The 20,825-nt window shown below is 45.8% G+C and overlaps 5 protein-coding genes across 7 annotated transcripts; 3 read left to right on the top strand and 2 right to left on the bottom strand.

The window, feature by feature from the left end:
• Nucleotides 1–895: 895 nt before the first annotated feature.
• LOC9653596 (pentatricopeptide repeat-containing protein At2g35030, mitochondrial) lies at nucleotides 896–3,385 on the bottom strand. Its single transcript, XM_024659542.1, has 2 exons — nucleotides 1,770–3,385; nucleotides 896–1,610 (listed from the first exon to the last, which is right to left on the bottom strand). The coding sequence occupies exons 1-2, from the start codon at nucleotides 3,383–3,385 to the stop codon at nucleotides 896–898; spliced, it is 2,331 nt and encodes a 776-aa protein (XP_024515310.1).
• Nucleotides 3,386–4,149: 764 nt separating this feature from the next.
• Nucleotides 4,150–7,122, top strand: LOC112340685 (uncharacterized protein At1g51745-like). 3 transcript variants are annotated; one of them, XR_002990239.1, is made up of 5 exons: nucleotides 4,150–4,675; nucleotides 4,868–5,855; nucleotides 5,907–5,988; nucleotides 6,059–6,830; nucleotides 6,887–7,122. XR_002990239.1 is itself a non-coding variant. In XM_024659490.1 (4 exons), the coding sequence occupies exons 1-4, from the start codon at nucleotides 4,476–4,478 to the stop codon at nucleotides 6,679–6,681; spliced, it is 1,860 nt and encodes a 619-aa protein (XP_024515258.1). In that variant the 5' UTR covers nucleotides 4,150–4,475; the 3' UTR covers nucleotides 6,682–6,951. The 3 variants fall into 3 exon arrangements, 2 of the variants coding, with proteins under 2 accessions (XP_024515258.1, XP_024515257.1); XM_024659490.1 differs by having other exon boundaries at nucleotides 4,868–5,822; nucleotides 6,059–6,951; XM_024659489.1 differs by having other exon boundaries at nucleotides 6,059–6,951.
• LOC9640098 (synaptotagmin-5) lies at nucleotides 6,972–9,368 on the bottom strand. The gene is made up of 10 exons (XM_002985604.2): nucleotides 9,088–9,368; nucleotides 8,918–9,025; nucleotides 8,687–8,858; nucleotides 8,501–8,625; nucleotides 8,350–8,451; nucleotides 8,224–8,298; nucleotides 8,086–8,165; nucleotides 7,832–8,027; nucleotides 7,681–7,782; nucleotides 6,972–7,630 (listed from the first exon to the last, which is right to left on the bottom strand). Exons 1-10 carry the CDS (start codon nucleotides 9,310–9,312, stop codon nucleotides 7,151–7,153), a joined length of 1,665 nt encoding a protein of 554 aa, XP_002985650.1. The 5' UTR covers nucleotides 9,313–9,368; the 3' UTR covers nucleotides 6,972–7,150.
• Nucleotides 9,369–9,528: 160 nt separating this feature from the next.
• On the top strand, nucleotides 9,529–10,601 carry LOC9640097. Its single transcript, XM_002985697.2, has 7 exons — nucleotides 9,529–9,650; nucleotides 9,709–9,757; nucleotides 9,816–9,899; nucleotides 9,960–9,999; nucleotides 10,068–10,205; nucleotides 10,290–10,324; nucleotides 10,371–10,601. The coding sequence occupies exons 1-7, from the start codon at nucleotides 9,533–9,535 to the stop codon at nucleotides 10,510–10,512; spliced, it is 606 nt and encodes a 201-aa protein (XP_002985743.2). The 5' UTR covers nucleotides 9,529–9,532; the 3' UTR covers nucleotides 10,513–10,601.
• A 1,016-nt stretch (nucleotides 10,602–11,617) lies between these two features.
• On the top strand, nucleotides 11,618–13,171 carry LOC9640096 (cucumisin). The gene is made up of 3 exons (XM_024659541.1): nucleotides 11,618–12,132; nucleotides 12,218–12,564; nucleotides 12,618–13,171. The coding sequence occupies exons 1-3, from the start codon at nucleotides 11,618–11,620 to the stop codon at nucleotides 13,169–13,171; spliced, it is 1,416 nt and encodes a 471-aa protein (XP_024515309.1).
• The last annotated feature ends 7,654 nt before the right edge of the window (nucleotides 13,172–20,825 follow it).

Here is a 20,825-nt window from a genome sequence, read left to right as displayed (position 1 = left end):
GGCCAGTGGGAGAAAGTTCCCGGTGTTCTTCTGGAAGTAGGCCTCGTAGGAGATGGGATCAAACTCCGTGACAATATTTTTCTCGAAATCCATCCGGAGGCCCAGAACGGTCCCGTCCTCCTCAAAAGACTTGCGTGTGTAGGAACAGAAGAGATTCCTCTCGAGCAACACATTGTTGGATTCCATAAACTCTTTCATACTCCCGTATGCAACCGTCAACTGTATAATGGCCTGGTCGTTAACTTTGCTCAAAACCCCTCTCATAGTATCATCATCCAGCTTTTCAAGCAAAGAATGCGCGGATTCTCCTGCCTGGTCACTTGAAATACCACCAACTTTCTCCTCCGCCACCTTTGTAGTCGTATCTATCGGATTCAAAGCCGGGAGATCCTGATCGAAAAACCCACAAATCCCACAATAGTACTTGCAGTTCATCCAGCTCAAATCTTTTGCAGCATACTCCACCATGTCATAGGGTTCCGATTCCCGCTTTGCGATGAAATCACTCGAGACCAAGCACAAGAGCTGGAGGAACAAGTACTTGAGCCTATAAGCGGGAGTGTACTCCGAATCGAAACCATCACAACGAACATTGCCACTGGTGATATTAGGGTGGCAGATCATGGATTGCATGGTCACCCTTGGAGGATGATCGGGATAGGATTTCGGAATACGGACATCCAAGTGAAACCTGTGACCCGCAAATGGACCACTAATGGGCGATAAAACCAAACACATATGCTGTAAGTTACTACCATCATGGATGTGGATACGAATTCCTTCCAGCGGCTCCCTCTCGATATCCTCGAGCTCTCGCCATAGTCGAGCGTGTCCCAAATCCATGATTACAAACCTAAACTGCGATGGATTCACTTAAAATTAGTATACAACTTTTCTAGCTTGTTTTTAATGTGTTTTCCAAGGCCAGAGTGTTTGAAAGAAGAATGTAAGCAGAGCCAGCTTCAGGTCCTACCACAAGCGCATGTTTTGCAGCAGAAACCCCGTGCCGAACATCAAAGTGAACAGAGCAAGCTCCGAGAAACGCTCTCCAGGCCTGTCCATCGGGATCATCCATGGCCACCGTTAAGTCTTTCGCGTTCCTCAGCTCTCCTGCTCGTCCAAAGCTCGCAGCAAGCGCTCTGTAGTGATCCTTTTGCGGCAGAATGCCATGATCCATCTCCATGCATGTAAACTTTTGCAGACCCTCGCGAACTAGACCAATGTGGGAGCAAGCAGCAAGAACAATCACGTAAGTCTTTCCATCCGGATCAAATCCTTCCAAACACATGATCTTAAAGATCTCGATGGCTTCCCTACAAAAACCATAGCGAGCATACATGGAAGCAACCACATTCCACGAGCACAAATCCTTTCTAGGCATGGAATCAAAGAGTTTCTTGGCCCCGCAAACTCGACCATTGTCGGCATAAGCAGTCACGATTGACGTCCACGCCACTACATTCTTGTTTGGCATGGAATCAAACGTTTGCTTGGCCTGCTCAATCTTTGTTTCTTGGGAGAACGCAGAGATCATCAAAGTCCACGAGAACTCGTCCTTGAGAAACTCCGGCATGGCATCAAATACCTGGCAAGCCTCTTCTAGCTGAGACCTTTGAGCATATGCTTGAATCATACAGTTCCAGGACACCGTGTCCCGGCATGGCATCTTCTCAAAGATGTCTTTCACATTTTCGATTCCAGCGTTTTGGGAGTAAGCGGCCATCATGGAGTTCCAGGAGAAGAGATCTTTCTCGGGCATTCGATCAAACATCTCCTTTGCCTTGTCTAGACCCTTACACTGCGAGTAAGCTGCCAACATCAAGTTCCATGACACTCCATCGCCCTTTGGAATTCTCGAAAACAATTCCTCGGCCTCTTTCAAAAGCCCTTCCTTCTTGTAGCCAGACATCAGAGCATTCCACGTTGTCACGTCTTTCTCAGGCATTGAATCAAAGAACTTCGTTGCATCTTCGAGCCTTCCGTACCGTGCATACGCTGCCACCATCGCATTTTGGGCCACGAGGTCTTTGGCCGGGCTCCGGTCGTACAGATCCTTGGCCTGATCCAAATCCCCATTCTTGGCAAGCGCTACTATGATTGTTGTCCAAGAGATCTCATTCCTTTCAGGCATGCTATCAAACACCTTTTTTCCGCCACCTAAATTTCCGTTTGATAGATAAGCTGCCACCAGACTCGTCCATGTCACAACGTTTCTTTCTGGCATATTGTCAAAGACAGACTGAGCATCTTCCAGGTGCCCATTACCGGCATTTGCTTCGATTAAGCACGTCCAAGTAGCGGCATTTCGAGAAGGCATTCTCTCAAACAATCCCTTTACCTCATCAAGCTTACCCTCTTCGACGTAAGCATGCATGATGGTGTTCCACGCAACCACATTCTTTGAGGGCATCTCTTCGAAGAAACGTTTTGCTTCTTCCAGATGCCGGTTATGGGCATATGCAGATAACATAGCATTCCAAGTTACCTCATCACGCTCGGGCATTCTTTGAAACAGTTCTTCAGCATATTCGACGTTACCAGAATACGTACTAGCGGTTATTAGGGTGTTCCATGTTACTAGGTTATGCTTTGGCATAGTGTCAAACTTTTGACAAGTGCACAAAAAATTCCCAGTTTGGGCATTTGCTGATAGTAAGCTGTTCCAAGAGATTATGTCCCATTCGGGCATAGTGTCAAAGATTCTTTGAGCATCTAAAGATTTTTCATGTTGGGCATAGCAAGATGTTATGGTGTTACCCATTAGCACGTCCCAAACTGGAGTAGAGCAGTAGAGATCTTCGGCGAGATCAACTTGCCCACAATTGGAGTACGCGAGCATCATCGACGTCGCAGAGAGCGCATCTCTCTCCGGGATCGCGTCAAAGAGCCGCTGCGCGCGCTCAAGATCCCTGTCCTGTGCAAACATGCTTATCATCGAATTCCACGAGACAATGTCCGGCGATGGGATCTCCGCGAACAATCTCTCCGCGCTCGCGATTTCCCCCCTCTGCGCGTACCCCTGGAGCATCGTGTTGAAGGACGCCGTCGCCCTCTCCGGCATCGCGTCGAAGATCTCTCGCGCCGCCGCCAGATCGCCGCCCCGGACGAGCGCCGCGATGGCGATGTTGTAGGAGAAGACATTGGGCTCCCGGATCGCGAGGAACGTGTTCCTGGCATCGTCCAGGCTCCCACACTTGGCATACATCTCCACGAGGAGATTCGCGAGGTAACGATTGTCCCTGGCATGCTTGTTCGCGGCGATCTGGGCGTGGATTCGCCTGGCGCTTGCGAGATTCTTGCAAGATTTCACAAGCCTCGCGAGCCGGTCTTGCTCGATGATCGATTCCGACGCGATCTGGCCCTTGTAGACAACCGCATCCACCATTTCTCATTCTCAAACCTTTCCTTCGTTTTTAAAACTATGAAGCGCGCAAAACTATTCCGCGAATATGCGTAGTTCAAATCTCTTTAAATAATCATTCGTGTTAATGATGGATTTAGAGACAATTGTTTATTACATGGTTGAGGAGTAAATCTAGATTCACTTCTTGCCACCCTTCATGCTACATCCATCAATCCATCCTTGTACGAGGAGGAATCTAGGAACAAAAGTGAAAAGTGTTGAGCTTGATAAATGAATTATCGGCCAATCATAGTTATTCACGTCCAGTAGAAGTAGCGATTGAAATATGGCGCCACATCCCACCTATAACGATGTAGGCTAACAAGCCAAGAACGACCAGCCAAATTAATCGCTCCACGAATTTCTCGAGGCTTTCCAAGCGATTCTGAAGGATTAGAATTTGGTGCTGGAGAATTTGTGTTGGATCTGTAAGCGTAACTCCAGTGTCGTGGGTGGAATAAGCATCTTCGAATTGCATAGCGAGGAGATCCTCATCCTCCTCATCCTCATGGATTTCATCCTCCGAATCATCAGTAAAATGATTGTATTCATCGTCCATTTCCTTAGGTTTGATTTGCAAAGAACCCATATATATAGAAAACTACGTGGCAAAAAGAAAAGAAAATATTAGGGCAACCACGTGGAATCCCCGCTGGTGGCGGCGGCGGCGGTGGAGGTAAAATTGGCGGCGGCGGAGCGGCGGAGAGAGGTCGCGTGGGGTGTTGACGATGATGAAGACAATTCTAGGGTTAGGGTTTTGGCGCGGAAGGAGCTCTAGCTATGGCGCGTGAGGGCGCTGCGACGTTCTGGCTCGTGGCGCCGCCGCGGCGCTGGATCGGAATCCGCTGACGACGATGCCAAGGCGGCAGCAGGTGTGTGGCGCAAGAATCGCGACCCGGATCGGGAATTCATGTCGCGGGCCTTGTCGATCTCTCTCCCCCATGGCAAGAGCGCGCGGATTTGCGACAATTCAATGCAGTTCCAGCGCCTGGATGAGCTCCTCAGCCTCCTCCGGAATCTCAAGGCGGGATTGTCGCTGTAGGTGAGAGATCGGGAAGGGTCAAGCCAACGCATGCCCAGAATGGGTGGCTCTTCCAGGGATTCTTACACGAATGTAGATACAGCAGTAGGCACGATTGTATGGGTGAGGCGCAGGAATGGATCGTGGTGGCCGGGGAGAATTATCTCGGACTCCGAGCTCTCTACAGCGAATCTCCTCTCACCCAGATCGGGGACTCCCGTCAAGCTTCTCGGGAGGGAGGACGGCAGCGTGTAAGAACCTACATTTTGCTTTGCCATGCTTGCTTGGATGATCTTTCTTTTCCTTCTGGTTTGGAGGTGCCATCTCCCGGAAAAATTTGATCTTGGATGGTTTTTCGTGGTTTTCTTGGTCGATATTGGATGGTCTTTGGTGCTTTGCTTGTTGAGAATAGTATGGTGGTTCTCACCGTTTGTCTTTACCAGCGATTGGTACAACATCGAGAAATCAAAGAGGGTGAAGCCTTTCCGCTGTGGAGATTTTGAGGAGTGCATCGAGAAGGCCAAGGCTGTAGCAGGATTGCCAACCAAGAAGAGGGAGAAGTATGCACGGCGAGAGGATGCTATTCTCCATGCTTTGGAGTTGGAGAGGCAGCAGCTGGAGTGCTCGTCCGGGTTCGTGGAGTCCTCGGCATACAGAAAGAGGGAACAGTATGACGGGGAGAGGGAAGTAAGCACTGTCGAAGGCACTCGTTCACGCTCACGCTCACGATCACGACGAAAACGGGTGGTAAAACCGATAGTATCAGACGATGACACGGATTCGGGGAATTCTCGAGTTTATCCAGAAGAGGACGATAACTCTGGTGGGCTTTCCTCCTCCGGTAGGGGGCAAGAAGAGCAAGAGTGGAACCCCGACGAGGACGAGGTGGAAGGACTTCGTAGAATGCGGGGATTGCAGGACTTTGGACTTCGAACAGCCGGAAGAGGGAGAAGGTCTGCCAGTGTCTACGATGAGAACATAGAGAATCACCAGAGTTGCGTGACTCAGAGTGGGAAGGGCTCAACATTAAATGGCATTAAAGTTCCATCGTTTACTACAAAGAGGAAGAGAACTGTGGCTGGCGGGGCAGGGGAGGAAGGATCGCTTAGGAAGCGTGACCGCAGGAGGCCGCTTACGCAGGTTTTGGAAAGCAGTGCAAAGTTTCTGTCGGGTGACGGTGAGCTGATGCACATAGTAGACGAGGATGATGCTCTTGTAGAAGGAAACCAGGCTGTAGGGGGGCTGGAGAGGATGGGTGTGGAATTTACTTCTTCAGTCGCCGAAGGTTGCAGAGAGGATTTTTCTAACAATACGACAGGTGTAGCCGACAGGACTTGCTGCAGTTTCTCCGGTCATGCCACCGGTGATTGCTGCGATGGATCTCATCCCTCTGAAGAAGTAAGTCTGAGAGGAAGATTTTTTTTCAGCAATGTGAGTCGCCTCTTTGTCAGCTGTCCGCGATTTCTGACTTGTCCTTTTCAGGAACTATTTGAAAGCGCACGAAGAGGGTACGAAACGGATCACCAGAGGGCGAGACGGTGTTTGAGAAAGCTGCGAGAAGAAGGTTTAGTCTGTCTTTTAGCCGTGAAAAAAGGTGGTGCTGCTGCTAACCAATGAAGTTTTGCGTTTTCCAGGGGCAGCACCGAGAAGGATTCTTGTAAAGCAGGAGCACGACGAAGGTGCGTCGGGTGACACGGAACAGGTTACAGCGAAAAGACCACCCTCGAGGCTCGGACAGATCAAGACCGAGAAGGAAACTGCATGGTACCAGGAGGAATGGCTGGACGTTCCAGTGGAGAAAGACAGCATCGTCCAGAAGCCGTCGGTGCCAATGGTTCTACTAGCGAGCAAACTGACCAGGCGAGCTGTAGTTGGATACCCCGTGGTTGTGGAGGCCATCGAGGGCGGTACGTCTGACGAAGAACAGGATACCTGTTTTAGACAAGAAGGGATTGCTGGAAGCTCTTCTTCGCGGAGAAAGGCCAAGGCGCCACACAAGGAGAGCCTGTCCAAGAGGCTGGTGAAGAAGGTGGTGGCGTCGTCGAGGAAGACGAGGACGCTGTCATCGATCGCGAGCGAGCAGAGGCCCGGTGTACATTTACAGGGGACGGGGATAGGGGTGAATAACACAGGCGGAGGAAGAGCTTGGAACGGACGTGAGTTTGAGGAAGAGAACTGGCCTGTGGCTGCTTGCGTTCCCGTAAGGGTGGCTCTCAGCAGGATCAAGGCAGCAGTGAGTGGACCTCTCGAGACTTGACGACGACGACGACGAACACACTGCTGGACGACAGTGAAGCTACGACTGGAAGAAGAAAAGGGCCTCTCGCTTCCTTTTGTTTCCTGAAAGAAAAGCTTTGTACAGTCGCTTCGAAAGCATGGAGCCCCGGTAAGTTAGAACCTGGTGAGGTGTGTACAATCAATCTGTGCTTCATAGGTTCATGACAACCTTTTTTTTAGAACAGGATAGAGCTTGGATCAACTGACCAAGTTTCTGGGAAACAAAGAAAAAATTCTTTCAGGGGGGTAACATTTGTGAGTGCCAAGAGCTCCGAAAGTTCTTTTTCTATCTTCAAGAGGCATGTACATAGTGTGCTACCACCCCTGGTAACGTAGAACGAAGAGTTCTTTTTTTCCGTGGAAAAACAACGAAACTCTTGAGAATAAAACACTACGTCGCAGTAGTGATCTTCAAAGTTCTCACCTTTATTGCCGCTCTCCTCCAGACTCTATTCGGTAGCTCCATCTTGGTTCATCGTCTCAGTCCCGGCAGCCTTGGCATTTTCTTTGGTTGGAGTCGATGGTGCCAGCGATTCTTTCTTCTCTGCCGGTAAAGCTTCTGGATTTGTTCCTTCGATGGGCTCATTGGTTGGTGGTCTCGCAGCCCTGTTTAGCACCAATCCACCTGCTGTTACTCTATCACCACCGCCACCATCGTGTTCTTGAGCTGGAGTGGCGGTCTTGGTTTCCGGTTGCTCGGGTGTGGAGACGCTCTTCTTGGCTTCGTCTTCTTTGCTTTTCTCGGTGGGAGGAGCGACGCCAGCGCCCTCTGGCACGGGAGGCAAGAGCTCCTGCTCGTCTTCGTTGATGTGCTTGTGAGGCTTGAACGTGACAACGAGATGGATCTCCCCTCGGTTTTTCTCGTCTTGAGGCTTTCGAGGATCTTTGACAAGTTTCACCCACATATCCTTCGGCGTGTTTGGTTCCAGCTGAAAGAAACGGTGTCTCTGTCTGTGAGGAAATGGACGAGTCTTTTTACCTCTCGAATGGGGATCTCCGCAAAGCCAAGAAAATCAGCAGAGTTCATCTGGTCCGAGTCCATCACCCTGAGGTTTAGCTTCTGGGTCTGGGGATCCTCGACCTTCGAAACAGAAACTTAAGCAGTGGAAGAGAATCTAGACTTTGCTTACGTCGACGATAAAGTGCTCGTTCCAAGTGGGATTGCTCGTGTTGCTTTTGGTGGCCGTTCTTTGCATGAGCTCTTGCTTTTGTCGGACGTACACATAGACGAAGGGATCAGACTTGCCGAACGTTTCCTTGTTGAGCAAACGCTTGGCTTCTATGATGTGGACTTCAAGATAAGCGACAGGTCGCATTTCCATAAAGCTGCAACCCAAGGATGGCCAGGATAAGAAAAACAATCCACACAATCTTTCCGGGATACCTGTAGTCGCCGGGAAGTATTGGAATCACCATCCTATTCGGCCAGACAAGCAAATCCATCACCGCGTTCCTTATGATTTCCTGCCAACCAAATCAAAGTTGAAACACAGCTTCAAACCAAAGAAAAGCTTATGCTCACGTCGATCATTCCGTCCAGACCAGGGAGCTGGAGCAGGTCACCGCCGAGGAACTTAGTCTTGAAATCTATGGTAGGCTGTGCATTGAACAAGACATGAGTGATGTCGATGAAAAGGAGCACACTTACAGGTTCTCTCAGCGAAACCACAGCGGCACCAAAGCACGGCAACTGGTCGGTGAGAGGCTTGAGAACAGCTCTCAGAATTCCATAGAAGACAAAGTCTTTCACCTGCGAATCACAACATATATTTCCAAGCGTCACAAAACGAGTCCATTACCTGAACAGTGAAATCCGGTCCAGTTGTCTGTACTTCAAGAGTAAACTTCTGATCTTCACCATGCCTCCAGTCGATTTCAACTTCCACCATTGCTTCGTTCTTCCCTACGCCAGTGAACTTAATGCCTGGTGAAAGAAAGGACAACGATTGAGCTGAGAAAACAAAAAAAAGAAAGAACGCACATACCTCCGATCATAGGAGCAACCTTTCCCAGAGTAACGGACTTTACGTTGAGTTTCTGGATCGGCCCAAACTTGTATTGATCCAGCACTGGTTGGATTTGCATCCTGATCATCTCCGAGGCTGCTTGATCCAAGAAAGGCCAAACTTCTTCGAGCTCCCTGTTGAGCCAAGTAACCTGTAAGTTGGTTTTGTCAAGCACAAAGTGATAGAAGTTCTAATGTGATCGTCCGGTACCTTTTCAAAGTCTGTGATGTTTTGGATCCAGCTTGGCAGTGCCTCGATAGGAAGAAATCTCTTTAGAACCTGAGCATCAGCAATGGAGAGCTGCGCGATTGTCACAGCCTGCGGGAAGAAAGAATTTAAAAACCATCTGGAACGATTGGCCTCACTCTAGAAAGAATTACCTTGTGCATTCGCTTGCGCGTCCGATAGACGCCGAGGTAATGGAAAGCCCCCATGGTTCCCATCCCCATGACGGTCCCGGCGATGATCTGCCCGATGAAAGAAAGCCTGGACACCCAAACCAGACCTCCCCATACCAGCGGCGCCAGCGCCGCGACCGTGGCGATCGCGATCCGCGACCTCTCCTCCCGGATCAGCGTCCATGCCAGATTAGAGCTCGCCTCCATCGCCGCGACAAGAATTCGATCGATCGATCAAAAGATTAAGCTCGAAGAAAATGAGAATCTCTCTTTACTCTCTTTTTGCCATTAACCACGATGGACGGTCGCGATCGCGTCACGGTACTTGCTCGCCATGTGGGCAGCCGTAGGATTGCCACGGATCCACTAGGCCATGCAAACGCGACACGTGTAAAACCTAATTATCCATAACACTGTTTAAACGTAAATGTCCAAAGCGTTGTTTCTACAGTCTTGTAGCCTTCTTTGTAGACGCAAGGTTTTGAGCTGTGGAGTGTCGGCTATGGCGGATCCATCGGCGGCAACCAAGGGCGACGCGACACAAGGTAGGATTTCCATCGAATTATCGATCGGCGTATCGTTTTGACGCGTTCTTGGCGCCAGATGGCCTGAGTCAGCTCGCGCGGAGCATTCTTCCTCACATTCTCAACCTGTAAGTGCGCCATTTCGATTGCTTTCGCTGCCAATCCCTCGAGATTTCATGGTTTTAGATACAATTGCAAGGCGACCGCGGCGGATTTTGATGTCTACGCATCGAATGCCACGTTTGAGGACCCGCTGATGCGCGCAAAAGGGTATCAAGCCATCGCTCTCTCGATCGATCGATTCATTCTATGTGATTTCTTCTTGCGCAGTGTCCCGCAGATCAAATCGGCCTTCTACTCCATTCCCAAGGTAAGAGAAGAGAAGCCATGTCCACAAATTCGAGTGATTCCGCTTCTAACGCATCGATGGATTGGAAGGTGTTTAGCGAGGGACGAATCTCGGACGACTACAGCGTTGTGGAAGAGCCAGAGAATGGAGAGATTCGCATTGACAACGTCCAACACTACAAGTTTCTGGGCCGGCTAATCGACGTGCCGTCACTCATCAAGCTCAAGGTATTAAGAAAAGCTTGAGAAGAATCTCTTCCATTTTCGTCAGAAGAATCTCTCACAGTTTTCGATTCTTTCTTCTTTGATCAGGTCGAGAATGGGAAAGTGATCAGCCACCAAGACTTGTAAGCCATGATCTACTTTGTTTAGAGACTTACTTCGTGTTTTCAGGTGGCATAAGCAGCCATTAAAATCGAGAGACACAGTGAAGCTCCCGCTGGTGGGACGATTGGCCGAATCGGTGAGACGAGGAAACATGATGATCACGCATTTGCTCATGGGTTGCGGCAAAGATCCAGCCACCGCCGCGTAAAAAGACAAGAACAGCTCCAAGCTCTTTGGAGCTTTGTAAAAATGTGAAGATTCTACCATTAATTAATAAGTAAATAAACTGTGAAGCTCTTCCGCGTAAAAACGAAAAAAGTCAACGTGAAATAGTGACAGTAATGTCCTGTCTTTTACAATCCCAGAAAAATTCGGACGTTGAGTATCATTCACAATAGTTCTTCGCTAAAGAATCTTCCACATTCTAACACATTCTAAATGACAATTATAATCGCAAGTATAAATAAGATTTTCTCCTCCATAGCTTCTCAAGCCTAGCAAGCAAGCAAAGATGGTTTTCCAGCTTCTACTTCTTGCTTGCTTGCTCTTCCAGTGCCAAGCGATTCTCGGGTCTCCTACAAAGAAGGTGAGAATGATTTCCAGCGTGCTTAAAGCTTCAAAGTGGAAAAACTTCCAGGCCTATATCGCATATCTGGGAACTAGCAAAGGAGTGGAATCGAGCGAGCTCACCTTGATCCACCATGACATACTTGCCAGAGCTGTTGGAAGGTTTGATCGATTCCTTTTGTGTCTTGGCGACGCTCACGCTTCCGAGAATTTGTTTTGCAGCATCGAGAATGCTCGCTCGTCCATCATCTTCAGCTACAAGTACGCCTTCAGTGGATTCTCGGCGTACCTGACCGAACAAGAGGCCGAAACAATCTCCAGTTAGTCATTGCTTAACACATGAAAAGTACAAACTGATCGTTACCACTGTGTAGGAATGCCTGAGGTCCTCAACATCTATCCCAGCAAAACGCTCCATCCACTGACAACACACTCGTGGGATTTCCTCGGCATGGCCATGCCAGCCAAAAGCAGTCACGCTGGTTCTCCAAGTGCTCCCACTGACGTGATCGTCGGGCTTCTGGACACAGGTAACTTCACAAAACTCACTTGAAAAAGCTCGCTGTGCTTACTTCTTCTGTGCGTAGGAATCTGGCCGGAGTCGGAGAGTTTCAAGGACACCGACATGGGACCTGTGCCAGCTCGTTGGAAAGGAACTTGCGTCAATCCACCAGGCACCAAAGCCAATGAGACTGTCAACTGCAACAAGTACGTGTTAGAGTTTGCCACAAGATTAGACTAAAGTGATGATTGAACTCCTTACCAGGAAGCTCGTTGGAGCCAGATACTATAACGGAGCGAAAGTCTCGACGGGTCCATACAAGAACTCGAGAGACTCGGTTGGACATGGAACTCATACGTCGTCGACAGCTGCTGGAAGCCTGGTTCCACACGCGAGTAAGAGAGGACTCGCTCCTGGCACGGCCCGAGGAGGAGCTCCAAATGCTCGGATCGCCATGTACAAAGTCTGCTGGACGGATAGCTGCGAGGAGGTTGACATCGCTGCGGGTTTCGACGATGCCATCAACGACGGCGTGGATGTCCTGTCCATCTCACTCGGAGGCTATCCCGCAGTTTACAGCGTAGACGTCATTGCGATTGGTGCCTATCACGCCGTTGAAAGAGGGATCATGGTCTCTTGCGCTGGTGGAAACTCTGGACCATTTACTGGATCGGTGTCCAATGGTGCTCCCTGGATCTTCACAGTCGGTGCCAGTACAATCGACAGGGATATCAACGAGGATGCTAAAATAGCAGCCAAGTAAGTATAACAGATGATCAAAAGGTGATGGAAACTTACTCTCGGCCTCGTGGTTTCTGTGCAGTCGTAAATCACGAATTCTCAGAGGAACAACGATTCCTTACAAGCCAGCACCTGTCGTAGCGGAGTTTTCGTCAAGAGGTCCACACACAATCAGTCCGGATATCATCAAGGTACTCGAAAGACATACCATGAAGCTTGTGACTTATCTCGCGTTGCAGCCGGACGTTACCGCTCCAGGAGTCGAGATCTTAGCAGCTTGGCCAAGCAATATCCCCGACACTGACAATGGAAAGGAAGTGTTCGTGGAGTACACTTTTCTCTCTGGAACTTCCATGGCGTGCCCTCACGTCAGTGGCACCATCGCTTACTTGAAATCCATTCACCCAACATGGAGTCCTGCGGCGATCAAATCAGCAGTCATGACCACAGGTAAGTCGAGAGAAAACAAAATAAAACTGGAGACTCAAGAGTGTTCTTGGCAGCCATCACCAAAGACAACACCAACAAAACAATCGTCGATCCAAGCACTAACAAGGCAGCGACTGTTTTCGACGTTGGAAACGGTGAGATCCAACCAGCGAAAGCAGTCGATCCAGGACTAGTCTACGACACTGATCCTCTCGACTATATCACCTATCTCTGTAACTCGGGCTATACCTCCAAGCAAATCCAAAACATCACAGGCGACAGTAGCAGCAAATGCCCCAGGAACGACACCTCTTTCAGCCTCAACTATCCCTCCATCGCAGTCCTCTTGGATGGATCCAGCAAGACCGTGGAGAGGACAGTGACCAATGTGGGAAATCCCAGGGCGACCTACACCGCTTCCGTGGGAAGCGCCAAAGGAATCTCGATCTCGGTCACTCCCAGCAAGCTGAGCTTCACAAGCGCCGGACAGAAGCTGAGCTACAGCGTCACCGTCTCCGCCAAGGGATCCATAGCGGCGGATCCCCAAGCGCGGAAATGGAGCTTCTCGGATCTCACCTGGGAAGATGGAGTGCACGTTGTGCGCAGCCCGATCGCCGTGAGAATGTAGCGTTAGAATCGAAAGAGAAATATTTCTAGGGTTCTTCACTTTTAACTTCAAATTACCCTTAAACTGCATGTAAATCTAAACTACATCTCAAAAAACATAGAAACCGTATTAAGGAGTTTCTCTAAGGAAGCAATTGAAGTAGGTAGAGTTTTTATTTCTTTTGAGAATTGTTGACTAATTGTATACAAATTATCACAGTTTTCTCTCAATTTGCAAAGGAATTACAATTAATTGCATGGGTTTGTATTTGAAGCCCACAATACCTTCAATTTAGGATGTTTTAAAAATGTTTTTTGATGGGATTCATATAATACCAAATTACAGTCACTTTGAAGAGAAAGAAATGTTTTTACTATATCACAATTTCTCTTCTTATTACAATATATATTAGGAGACCAAACCATAATTGAATTATCAGAATACAGTACAATATTCCCATCCATTTCTATCTTAAATTCACAGTTTTTAAAATTTGAAGATCCTTTATACCATTTTATAACATTTCTTACATAAATAATGCAATTTAAATGTAAATATAAATAAGCTTTCTTATTTGGTGATAATAAAAATTCAGTAGCTTTTAAGGAATTGTAAGGCATGTTACTAATTAAAGTAGTGAGATCAATTCTACAATCATGTAAATTATTGGATATAGTATTTTCAATTTGTGGTAATCCACGTGCAGAATATTTTTCCATAAACTCAATAGCATAAGAACCAAACACTATTCTAACAAATCTTGCATGTAAATTTAGAATATGATTACAATATAAATTTAATAGAGTAGTCAATCTATGTCTTACATTATCACCATCATCGTGTTCATATTCAACAAGATTTGCTCCACAAGTTGTATCAATAGATTTTCCATTTGAACTATAAATCCATATTTGATTTGTCATGCTTAAAGTACCATATATATCATCTTGTATTGTATAATCATATTGCATACTTTGACCTTTTGGTAACTCTCCAGATTCAGTGTTATTAATCATTAATTCAAGAGCAAGAATAATTAAATTAACACTCTCAATTGTCATACTATTTTGTAGATAAAAATTTATAGTTGAAATAGTAAATTTTATGAATAATATCAAGAAGATAGAGAACATTATTTTAAACATTTACAACTCAAATCTTAAGATTTAAGCTTGGTGAATCTATGTCTTTCAAAAGCATCAGAGGCAAAACTTGTCTAGATGGCACCACATATATGACTTGAAATTACTACTTTACACATATAACTTTCTTTATTTAAATTCTAAGGTTTTTAAGTGCTAATGCATCCATTAACATTCTTTCTCTCAAAATCTAACAATTGGCTAAATCATAAAGCATAAGTATTAATTAAATGATTTTATGTTTTTTAAAACTTTTGTTTTAAGTAACAACGTGTGGAAATTGAGAGCTATTAACTAATTGTAGACTAACACTCAAGGTTTTGTTTTAATTTGTATAATAAAAAAAAAGTTAACAATTAAAGAGAATGACTCAATAGATGATCCATAGGGGTTCAAATATATTAAAAACGGGCTCATAAACAAAAATGCACCTTTTTTTTTCGAATCGGTTAAAGGTTTTAAAATACTTAAGGTTAAATGTCATTGGGTTTGGGTAGTACTACTTATTTCAAACATCTTTATAAAATGTAAGGGCATTAAATATAAAAATATGCATATTCATAAATTTAATGTAGCGTATGTGATTATGGGATGAGATTTGGATATACTATCACTATGAATCCTTAAAACCTTATAGAATAAATAGGGATAAAATAGCTACTAAAGGCTTTGTCATTAAGCAATTGCCCCTTTTCCAATTGGCTTATGGGGAGAGAGATAAAATGTGCTACATATGGTATTAGAGAGAGGTTTACTTTACCGGATGGTGTTACAGAGGATCGTGTTATTAGACTTACATGGGTTTTCCATGTTGGCATGTCGATTCTACTTTTGTTGGTTGCGTTTAGTTTATAGTGTTGGATTTCATTGAGTCTTGGATGTGGTGATTCACTTCTTGAGGAAATGTTATTTACAATTAAGTTTTGCTGAGGGATTAGTTTCGGATATTAACTAAAGTATCTTTGACCTTGGTTAGTTTAGTTGTTAAAGAGTTTTGGGTGGTGATTCGCTCTTGCTTTCTTCTAGCTTTGTTTTAATATTGATGGCATTGAAGTGATGCCTTGTTGTTGACATTGTTAATGTTGAGATTTAAGTGAACTCAAATGTCTCTCCATAGAATTGATATTGAGTTTCATTAGTCTCGATGAAGATAGTGTTTATAGCACACGTGGTTTTGACCCTTTATCCTATGGTGATTTACCATAGGATAACACTAAGCCCCTGGACAAAAAACATATAATTTCACGTCATTTTCAAATACTTGAAAATTTGTACCTAGTCCCATTTTACTGAATAAATCCCACTTTAACGAAATAGAGCTTCCATGGGTTTAGAGCGAGGTTTCGTTGAGCCACGCCTGGTATCCAAGTAGGTAGTGCCACCCACACTTGAACTGGGAGCATCGGCCAGTCGATCTCCCGGGGGAACTAGAGCTGGCTCTTGAACACTTCACCAAGCTACCCAGCTTATCGGTCCGTGTTCACTCTAGTCTTGGACTTCCCAGTGGTCAGCTCATCACCCAACACTGGGTTTGGCCTGCCTGGGCCAAACTGGCCTTTCCTAGCCAAACTGGCTCCACTGGGCTCCAACCCCCACACTCTCCCTACTATACTTTTGGAACCCCCCGCAGGCCCCCCCCCCCCCTGGGGGATGATCGCTTTGGGCTTTCACCCAACTGCCTGTATTAGTATTCGGACTCGGACTCGGTCTCGGTCCTGGATTCAGACTCGGACTCGGTCTTGGCCTCGGTCTTGGTTCCATCTCGGACTTCATCTCGAACTCCACCTCGGGTCCATCTCGGACTCCACCTCGGGTCCATCTCGGACTCCATCTCGGGTCCATCTTGGACTCCATCTCGGGTCCATCTCGAAGCGGAACTTAAACCCTCTTTATGCCACGTGACACATGCCACATGTCATATGCCATGTGTCCAAAGGACAATGGTGCGGAACCCAAGGTTTAGAGCCTTGGGCCACTGAACGAAGGAATGGTGCCAAACTCCCAAACATGGAGTCAAGGAGTGATAGAACCTGACCATGGAGCAATTCCTGAGCATATAGCCCAAGGAGTGAAGGGACAGAAGCCCAGAGTGACTTGGAATAGTCTTAGCATCCCTTTGCCAAGACTAGCACGCAAAATAGAGCCAAATGGAGTCTGGCGTTATTTTGGCATATCGGTGGCCTAACACAAGGACATGGGTACTCCATCAGCTAGCATGGAATGAAACTTGGGCTTAGACCCAAGCCGGACGCAAAACAAGGATAGGCACGCAAGCGGGAGCTAAACTATACCTCAAGTTAGTCGGCCATGCCCAACTTACCCATTATCCCTACTATACATTTGGAACCCCCCATATCCCCCCCCCCCTCTAAGGAACACACGCTTTGGGCTTTCACCCCAAGCCTCCCTTAGTATCAGGAGTTAGTCTGTGGGACAAGCTTGAAACTTACTAAATATTGAATGGCACTAGATTGCGAATTTGGACATGGGACAAACACCATTGTGTTTAGGCCAATCTCTACATTCCGTAGATATGCCAAATGAGCAAATCTGGACACTTTCCATAAATAGCATTTGGGACCGAAATGAGACTAACACAAAGGGCATGATAGTGAGGGTGTTTGGCAGACACGGTAAGCTATCATTCAGCGATATTGAGGGACTAGTCTTAATATGTGGGGGTTCTTGATACTAGCAAGTGCAAGCCAATGACTCAAGTTTCTCAAACCAGGCTGAGTATGCTCAGCAAGAAACATATAAGGTTCCTATCTTATGTTTATCCAATCTAAGTCCATGGTCATTGACCAGTTTCTCAACTAGCCCAAGTGGGAACTGATAATAGGCCCAACAATACTGACCTCCTACCATCGTGGCAGTAAGGAAAGAATATCTGAAAGGACTAGCTGACAAGTAACTTTCGATACTCGAAGTCACATTCGGGACACTTTCCCCCCCTAGGGAAGATTGACGTCCTCGTCGATGCACACTTGAGTCTAGAATACCACCAAGGAAACAACTCCAGAAAAAGTTCACAGTATTCACACTATGTGAGAAATGCACCAACTTAAATGAGTTAAGAGGCAACCTCTTTGTCTAACGTGGATGCACTACCCACTCAGACACCTTCTAGCCATCACCAACAAGGAAATGACTAACAGAGTTAGCCACCCTTGCTGCTCTGGGTGTCACCCAGCTACAAAAGTGTGATACGCCCCTGCCTGCAGGGACATAGAGAGAGAAGCTAGAGGCCCCAACCTTCCTGAGCAAAGAAACCAAACCTATCGGTAAGGTTTAGATAGACTATTGTAAACAAGCAGTTAGAGTTGTTTACATGGTCATGCCCTTTTAGCGGAATAAAGAACATTGATAGAGAGGTGGGTTATGTGACCAGTCGATAGTAGCTACCCATGACTAGAGATTTCACCATGCACACGAAGTGCCGAAGCCAGTCTACCTATACTAGCCCAAACTCAAAGAGCAATAGATGGACAATATCAAAGTCATAGACAATGATATCTTAGAGTCTTAATTATCAGTGAATAAATCTTATATTAAAACACAAATGTATTCAAAGTAAGGTATCATCCGATAAACTAGTATTATAGTATGGGAACCACCAAGTTCACTATCATTGGAAAACATAAGATTCATCATCCAACAAAATTCAATAGCCAGAGTATCATCAAGAAAACTCAATAATAAAACTTAACTATTGAAGATGGCAGATAGTATGCCAAACAACTTACTAAATACAACTCAAAGAACACAAAGTATCATTGACGGACAAACACAATGCTCGCGAATATATCACCTGAAGGAAATAACATTCTAATCTATCAAAACTAACTTGAGCAATAATCAACAAAACAAAATGAATGTGGTAAAACCAACAAACACTCATTCAAGCCAAGTATTGCACTAGTCAATCTGATTAGATCCCGATCAATAATACGAAAGAACCAGAGTTGCTTAAGCAAGTGTCAACAATATTCTATTGATATCTCAAACCCAAGAGACTAATCTAGAGCAAACCACAAACAACATGTGGTATTGCGAAAAGCCATAAGCTATCAAAGAGAACCATTAACTATCATGAAGATTATTAATCATCCCATCAATGAAGAAATGTATAATCATCGTTGAAGAAAGAATCCACCATTTTGAAAAACAACAAATCATTCTATATCAATAACAATTAAGCAAAACATTTTTAACAAGGATAATCAACTATCTTAGATGACAGTCAATTATCACCAATGATTGCCAGATGCAAATACTAACTTCAACATCAAAGCTAATAAGCCAAAAATACCTTCCCCAACAACTTTTAACAAATGGACCACAAGCATGAAAGCTCAAGGAACCAAAAGCTCAAAGTAAACTAAAGCTAAGTCTTGCCTAATAATGATCACGAGTTTTGCATGAACTAACTTTAATGCTAAAGAAGAAATCATGGTATAGCTCACAATATCCTCCTCAACACATCCAGAAGCCAAGCTTAATAATGCAAAGCTAATGAAGAGCATATTTGCATCAATCCAAAAGCTAAGCATAACAAAGCTATGCTCAACAAGTGACCACTAAACAATCCTCCATGAATCTATAGCAAGACGTAACTTATTTCATAACAAGCACAAAAAGAATCATTAATGATTGATATATTCTAACTCAAATCTAACAAGGATTCAAACATTCCAATATTGATCACTAACTCTTCTGCTTGTAGAGTTAGCATAGTCCATGACTAAATCACTTTTCAAGGAAAAGTTCAAAGCTTAACCCCTACTAAACAATTTCGTCTAAAACACAATTAACTCAGTTCGTTTGAACTTTAATACAGTTGCTAACTAGCAAATGCACGAATGCCAATAATATAAAGCCATTGCCAAATCATCAACACTATTTTCATTGAGAGTAATGAAACTCAATATCAATCTTAAGGATAGACATCTCATCTCACTTGAATCTCAACATCAACAATGTCAATTATAAGGCATCACTTCATTGTCATGAACACTAGAACAAAGCTAAAAGAAAGCAAAAGTGAATCATGACTCGAAGCTCTCTAGCAACCAAGCTAACTGAAGTCAAAGATACTAAACTTAATATCCGAGACCAATCCTTCAGCAAAACTCAGTTATAAATAACACTTCCTTAAGGAGTGAATCACCACATCCAAGATTCAATGAAATCTAACACTACGAACTAAATACAACCAAATGATATTGACAGAGGTAGAGTCGATATGCCAACATGGAAAACCCATGTAAGTTTAACGATATGATTCTCCGCAACACGATTTGGTAAAGCAATTCTATCATTGCTAAATCATCATTAAGTGAAGCAAGTGTTAAACAGTCCTCAATAAAGTCTACAAACAATCACTAGTTGCAAAGCAACCAATAATCGTTCTTCAACTTGCCTTCACAAGACCTAACACTAATTCATGTCATCGAGTCATATATTTGTCTAACATGGACGTAATACCCCAAGTACGAAATAAAGGTTCATGGACAAGCTTGAACTAAATGACTACTCGAATCCAACTCAACTGCGATAAGCTCACAAACATGTTTAGCCAATAGCTCTGAAGAGGCTAGCTATGCATGATCAACACTTAGCCAAAACTAAAGTGAAGACCATGAGATAAATGTAAAGAACCAACTCGCCGAGGTGTCGTAGGCTAAAGGAGCCCCGAAAGCATGACCAAAATGATAAAGAGTTCATCGGATGGAACCAAGTCTAAGATCGAGTCCAAGACCGACTCTAAGACTGAGTTCGAGATAGAGTCCGGAATGGAGTCCGAGACCGACTCGGAGACCAAGTTCGAGACCGAGCTCGAGACGGAGTCCGAGATCCGAAATCGGGTTCAAGACCGAGTCCGAGGTCGAGTCCGAGGTCGGGTCCGAGATCGGGTCCAAGATTGAGTCTGAGACCGAATCCGAAGTCGGATCCGAGATCGAGTCCAAGATCGAGCTAGAGACTAAGTCCGAGTACTAATACGGGTCAAGGGGTGAAAGCCCAAAGCGTGCGTCTCCCAGGGGGGGGGGGTGCTGCAGGGGGTTCCAAAAGTATAGTAGGGATAGTGAGGTCCAGGAACCAGTCTTGAAGGAACTCTCTAGTGGTGCTTCCAAACTGAATTGAGGTTGAGACTAGGGCCGAGGGGCCTTGGGTGGGAGTGAGCATGGGCTTGGGTGGTGCCGGAGGGGCCACCTAGGGAAGTGTTCAAGAGCAGCTCCCACTCCCGAAAGGGAAACCGACTGCGGTGCTCCCGGCTCATGTGGAGTGGTGCCCCACTTGAGTACCTTGCGGCTCATTGGTCCTCGCCCTTCCTAGGGGCTTGGGCCTTCCCTTCGGGATGGAAGTGGGGGGGGTAGAGGTACCCATACTGGGCCGTTAGGCCACGGTGTTTCGCCCCGACGTCCCGAAGCTAGTGCTGCACCCAAGGCTTGGGATTTAGAGGGTCCCATGATCAAGTCTTGTTGTACCAAGGGGTGTTAGGAACCTGGAAGCTTGGTGTGCTTGGCTGCTTG

Source organism: Selaginella moellendorffii, unplaced genomic scaffold, assembly GCF_000143415.4.
Source record: "Selaginella moellendorffii unplaced genomic scaffold, v1.0 SELMOscaffold_69, whole genome shotgun sequence".
NCBI classification, from domain to species: Eukaryota; Viridiplantae; Streptophyta; class Lycopodiopsida; order Selaginellales; family Selaginellaceae; genus Selaginella; species Selaginella moellendorffii.
The sequence above is the reverse complement of the archived record's forward strand: the minus strand, read 5'-3'. Positions and strand labels throughout refer to the sequence as shown.

Bases quoted from the DNA above. Each gene is read 5' to 3' on its own strand.
- LOC9653596 (XM_024659542.1), bottom strand. From the start codon at position 3,385: ATGGTGGATGCGGTTGTCTACAAGGGCCAGATCGCGTCGGAATCGATC. The intron at 1,611-1,769 runs GTTTGATCGAAT...ATATGCTCAAAG, and splicing joins CTAGACAAGGCAAAGGAGAT to GTCTCAGCTAGAAGAGGCTT.
- LOC112340685 (XM_024659489.1), top strand. From the start codon at position 4,476: ATGCCCAGAATGGGTGGCTCTTCCAGGGATTCTTACACGAATGTAGAT. The intron at 4,676-4,867 runs GTAAGAACCTAC...TGTCTTTACCAG, and splicing joins GGGAGGGAGGACGGCAGCGT to CGATTGGTACAACATCGAGA. The intron at 5,856-5,906 runs GTGAGTCGCCTC...TGTCCTTTTCAG, and splicing joins GAAGATTTTTTTTCAGCAAT to GAACTATTTGAAAGCGCACG.
- LOC9640098 (XM_002985604.2), bottom strand. From the start codon at position 9,312: ATGGAGGCGAGCTCTAATCTGGCATGGACGCTGATCCGGGAGGAGAGG. The intron at 8,166-8,223 runs GTGAGCATAAGC...TTTGGTTGGCAG, and splicing joins GTCTGGACGGAATGATCGAC to GAAATCATAAGGAACGCGGT. The intron at 8,028-8,085 runs GTATCCCGGAAA...CTTGGGTTGCAG, and splicing joins ATACTTCCCGGCGACTACAG to CTTTATGGAAATGCGACCTG.
- LOC9640097 (XM_002985697.2), top strand. From the start codon at position 9,533: ATGTCCAAAGCGTTGTTTCTACAGTCTTGTAGCCTTCTTTGTAGACGC. The intron at 9,651-9,708 runs GTAGGATTTCCA...TCTTGGCGCCAG, and splicing joins CAAGGGCGACGCGACACAAG to ATGGCCTGAGTCAGCTCGCG. The intron at 9,758-9,815 runs GTAAGTGCGCCA...TCATGGTTTTAG, and splicing joins CTTCCTCACATTCTCAACCT to ATACAATTGCAAGGCGACCG.
- LOC9640096 (XM_024659541.1), top strand. From the start codon at position 11,618: ATGATTGAACTCCTTACCAGGAAGCTCGTTGGAGCCAGATACTATAAC. The intron at 12,133-12,217 runs GTAAGTATAACA...ACGAATTCTCAG, and splicing joins GATGCTAAAATAGCAGCCAA to AGGAACAACGATTCCTTACA. The intron at 12,565-12,617 runs GTAAGTCGAGAG...TGTTCTTGGCAG, and splicing joins ATCAGCAGTCATGACCACAG to CCATCACCAAAGACAACACC.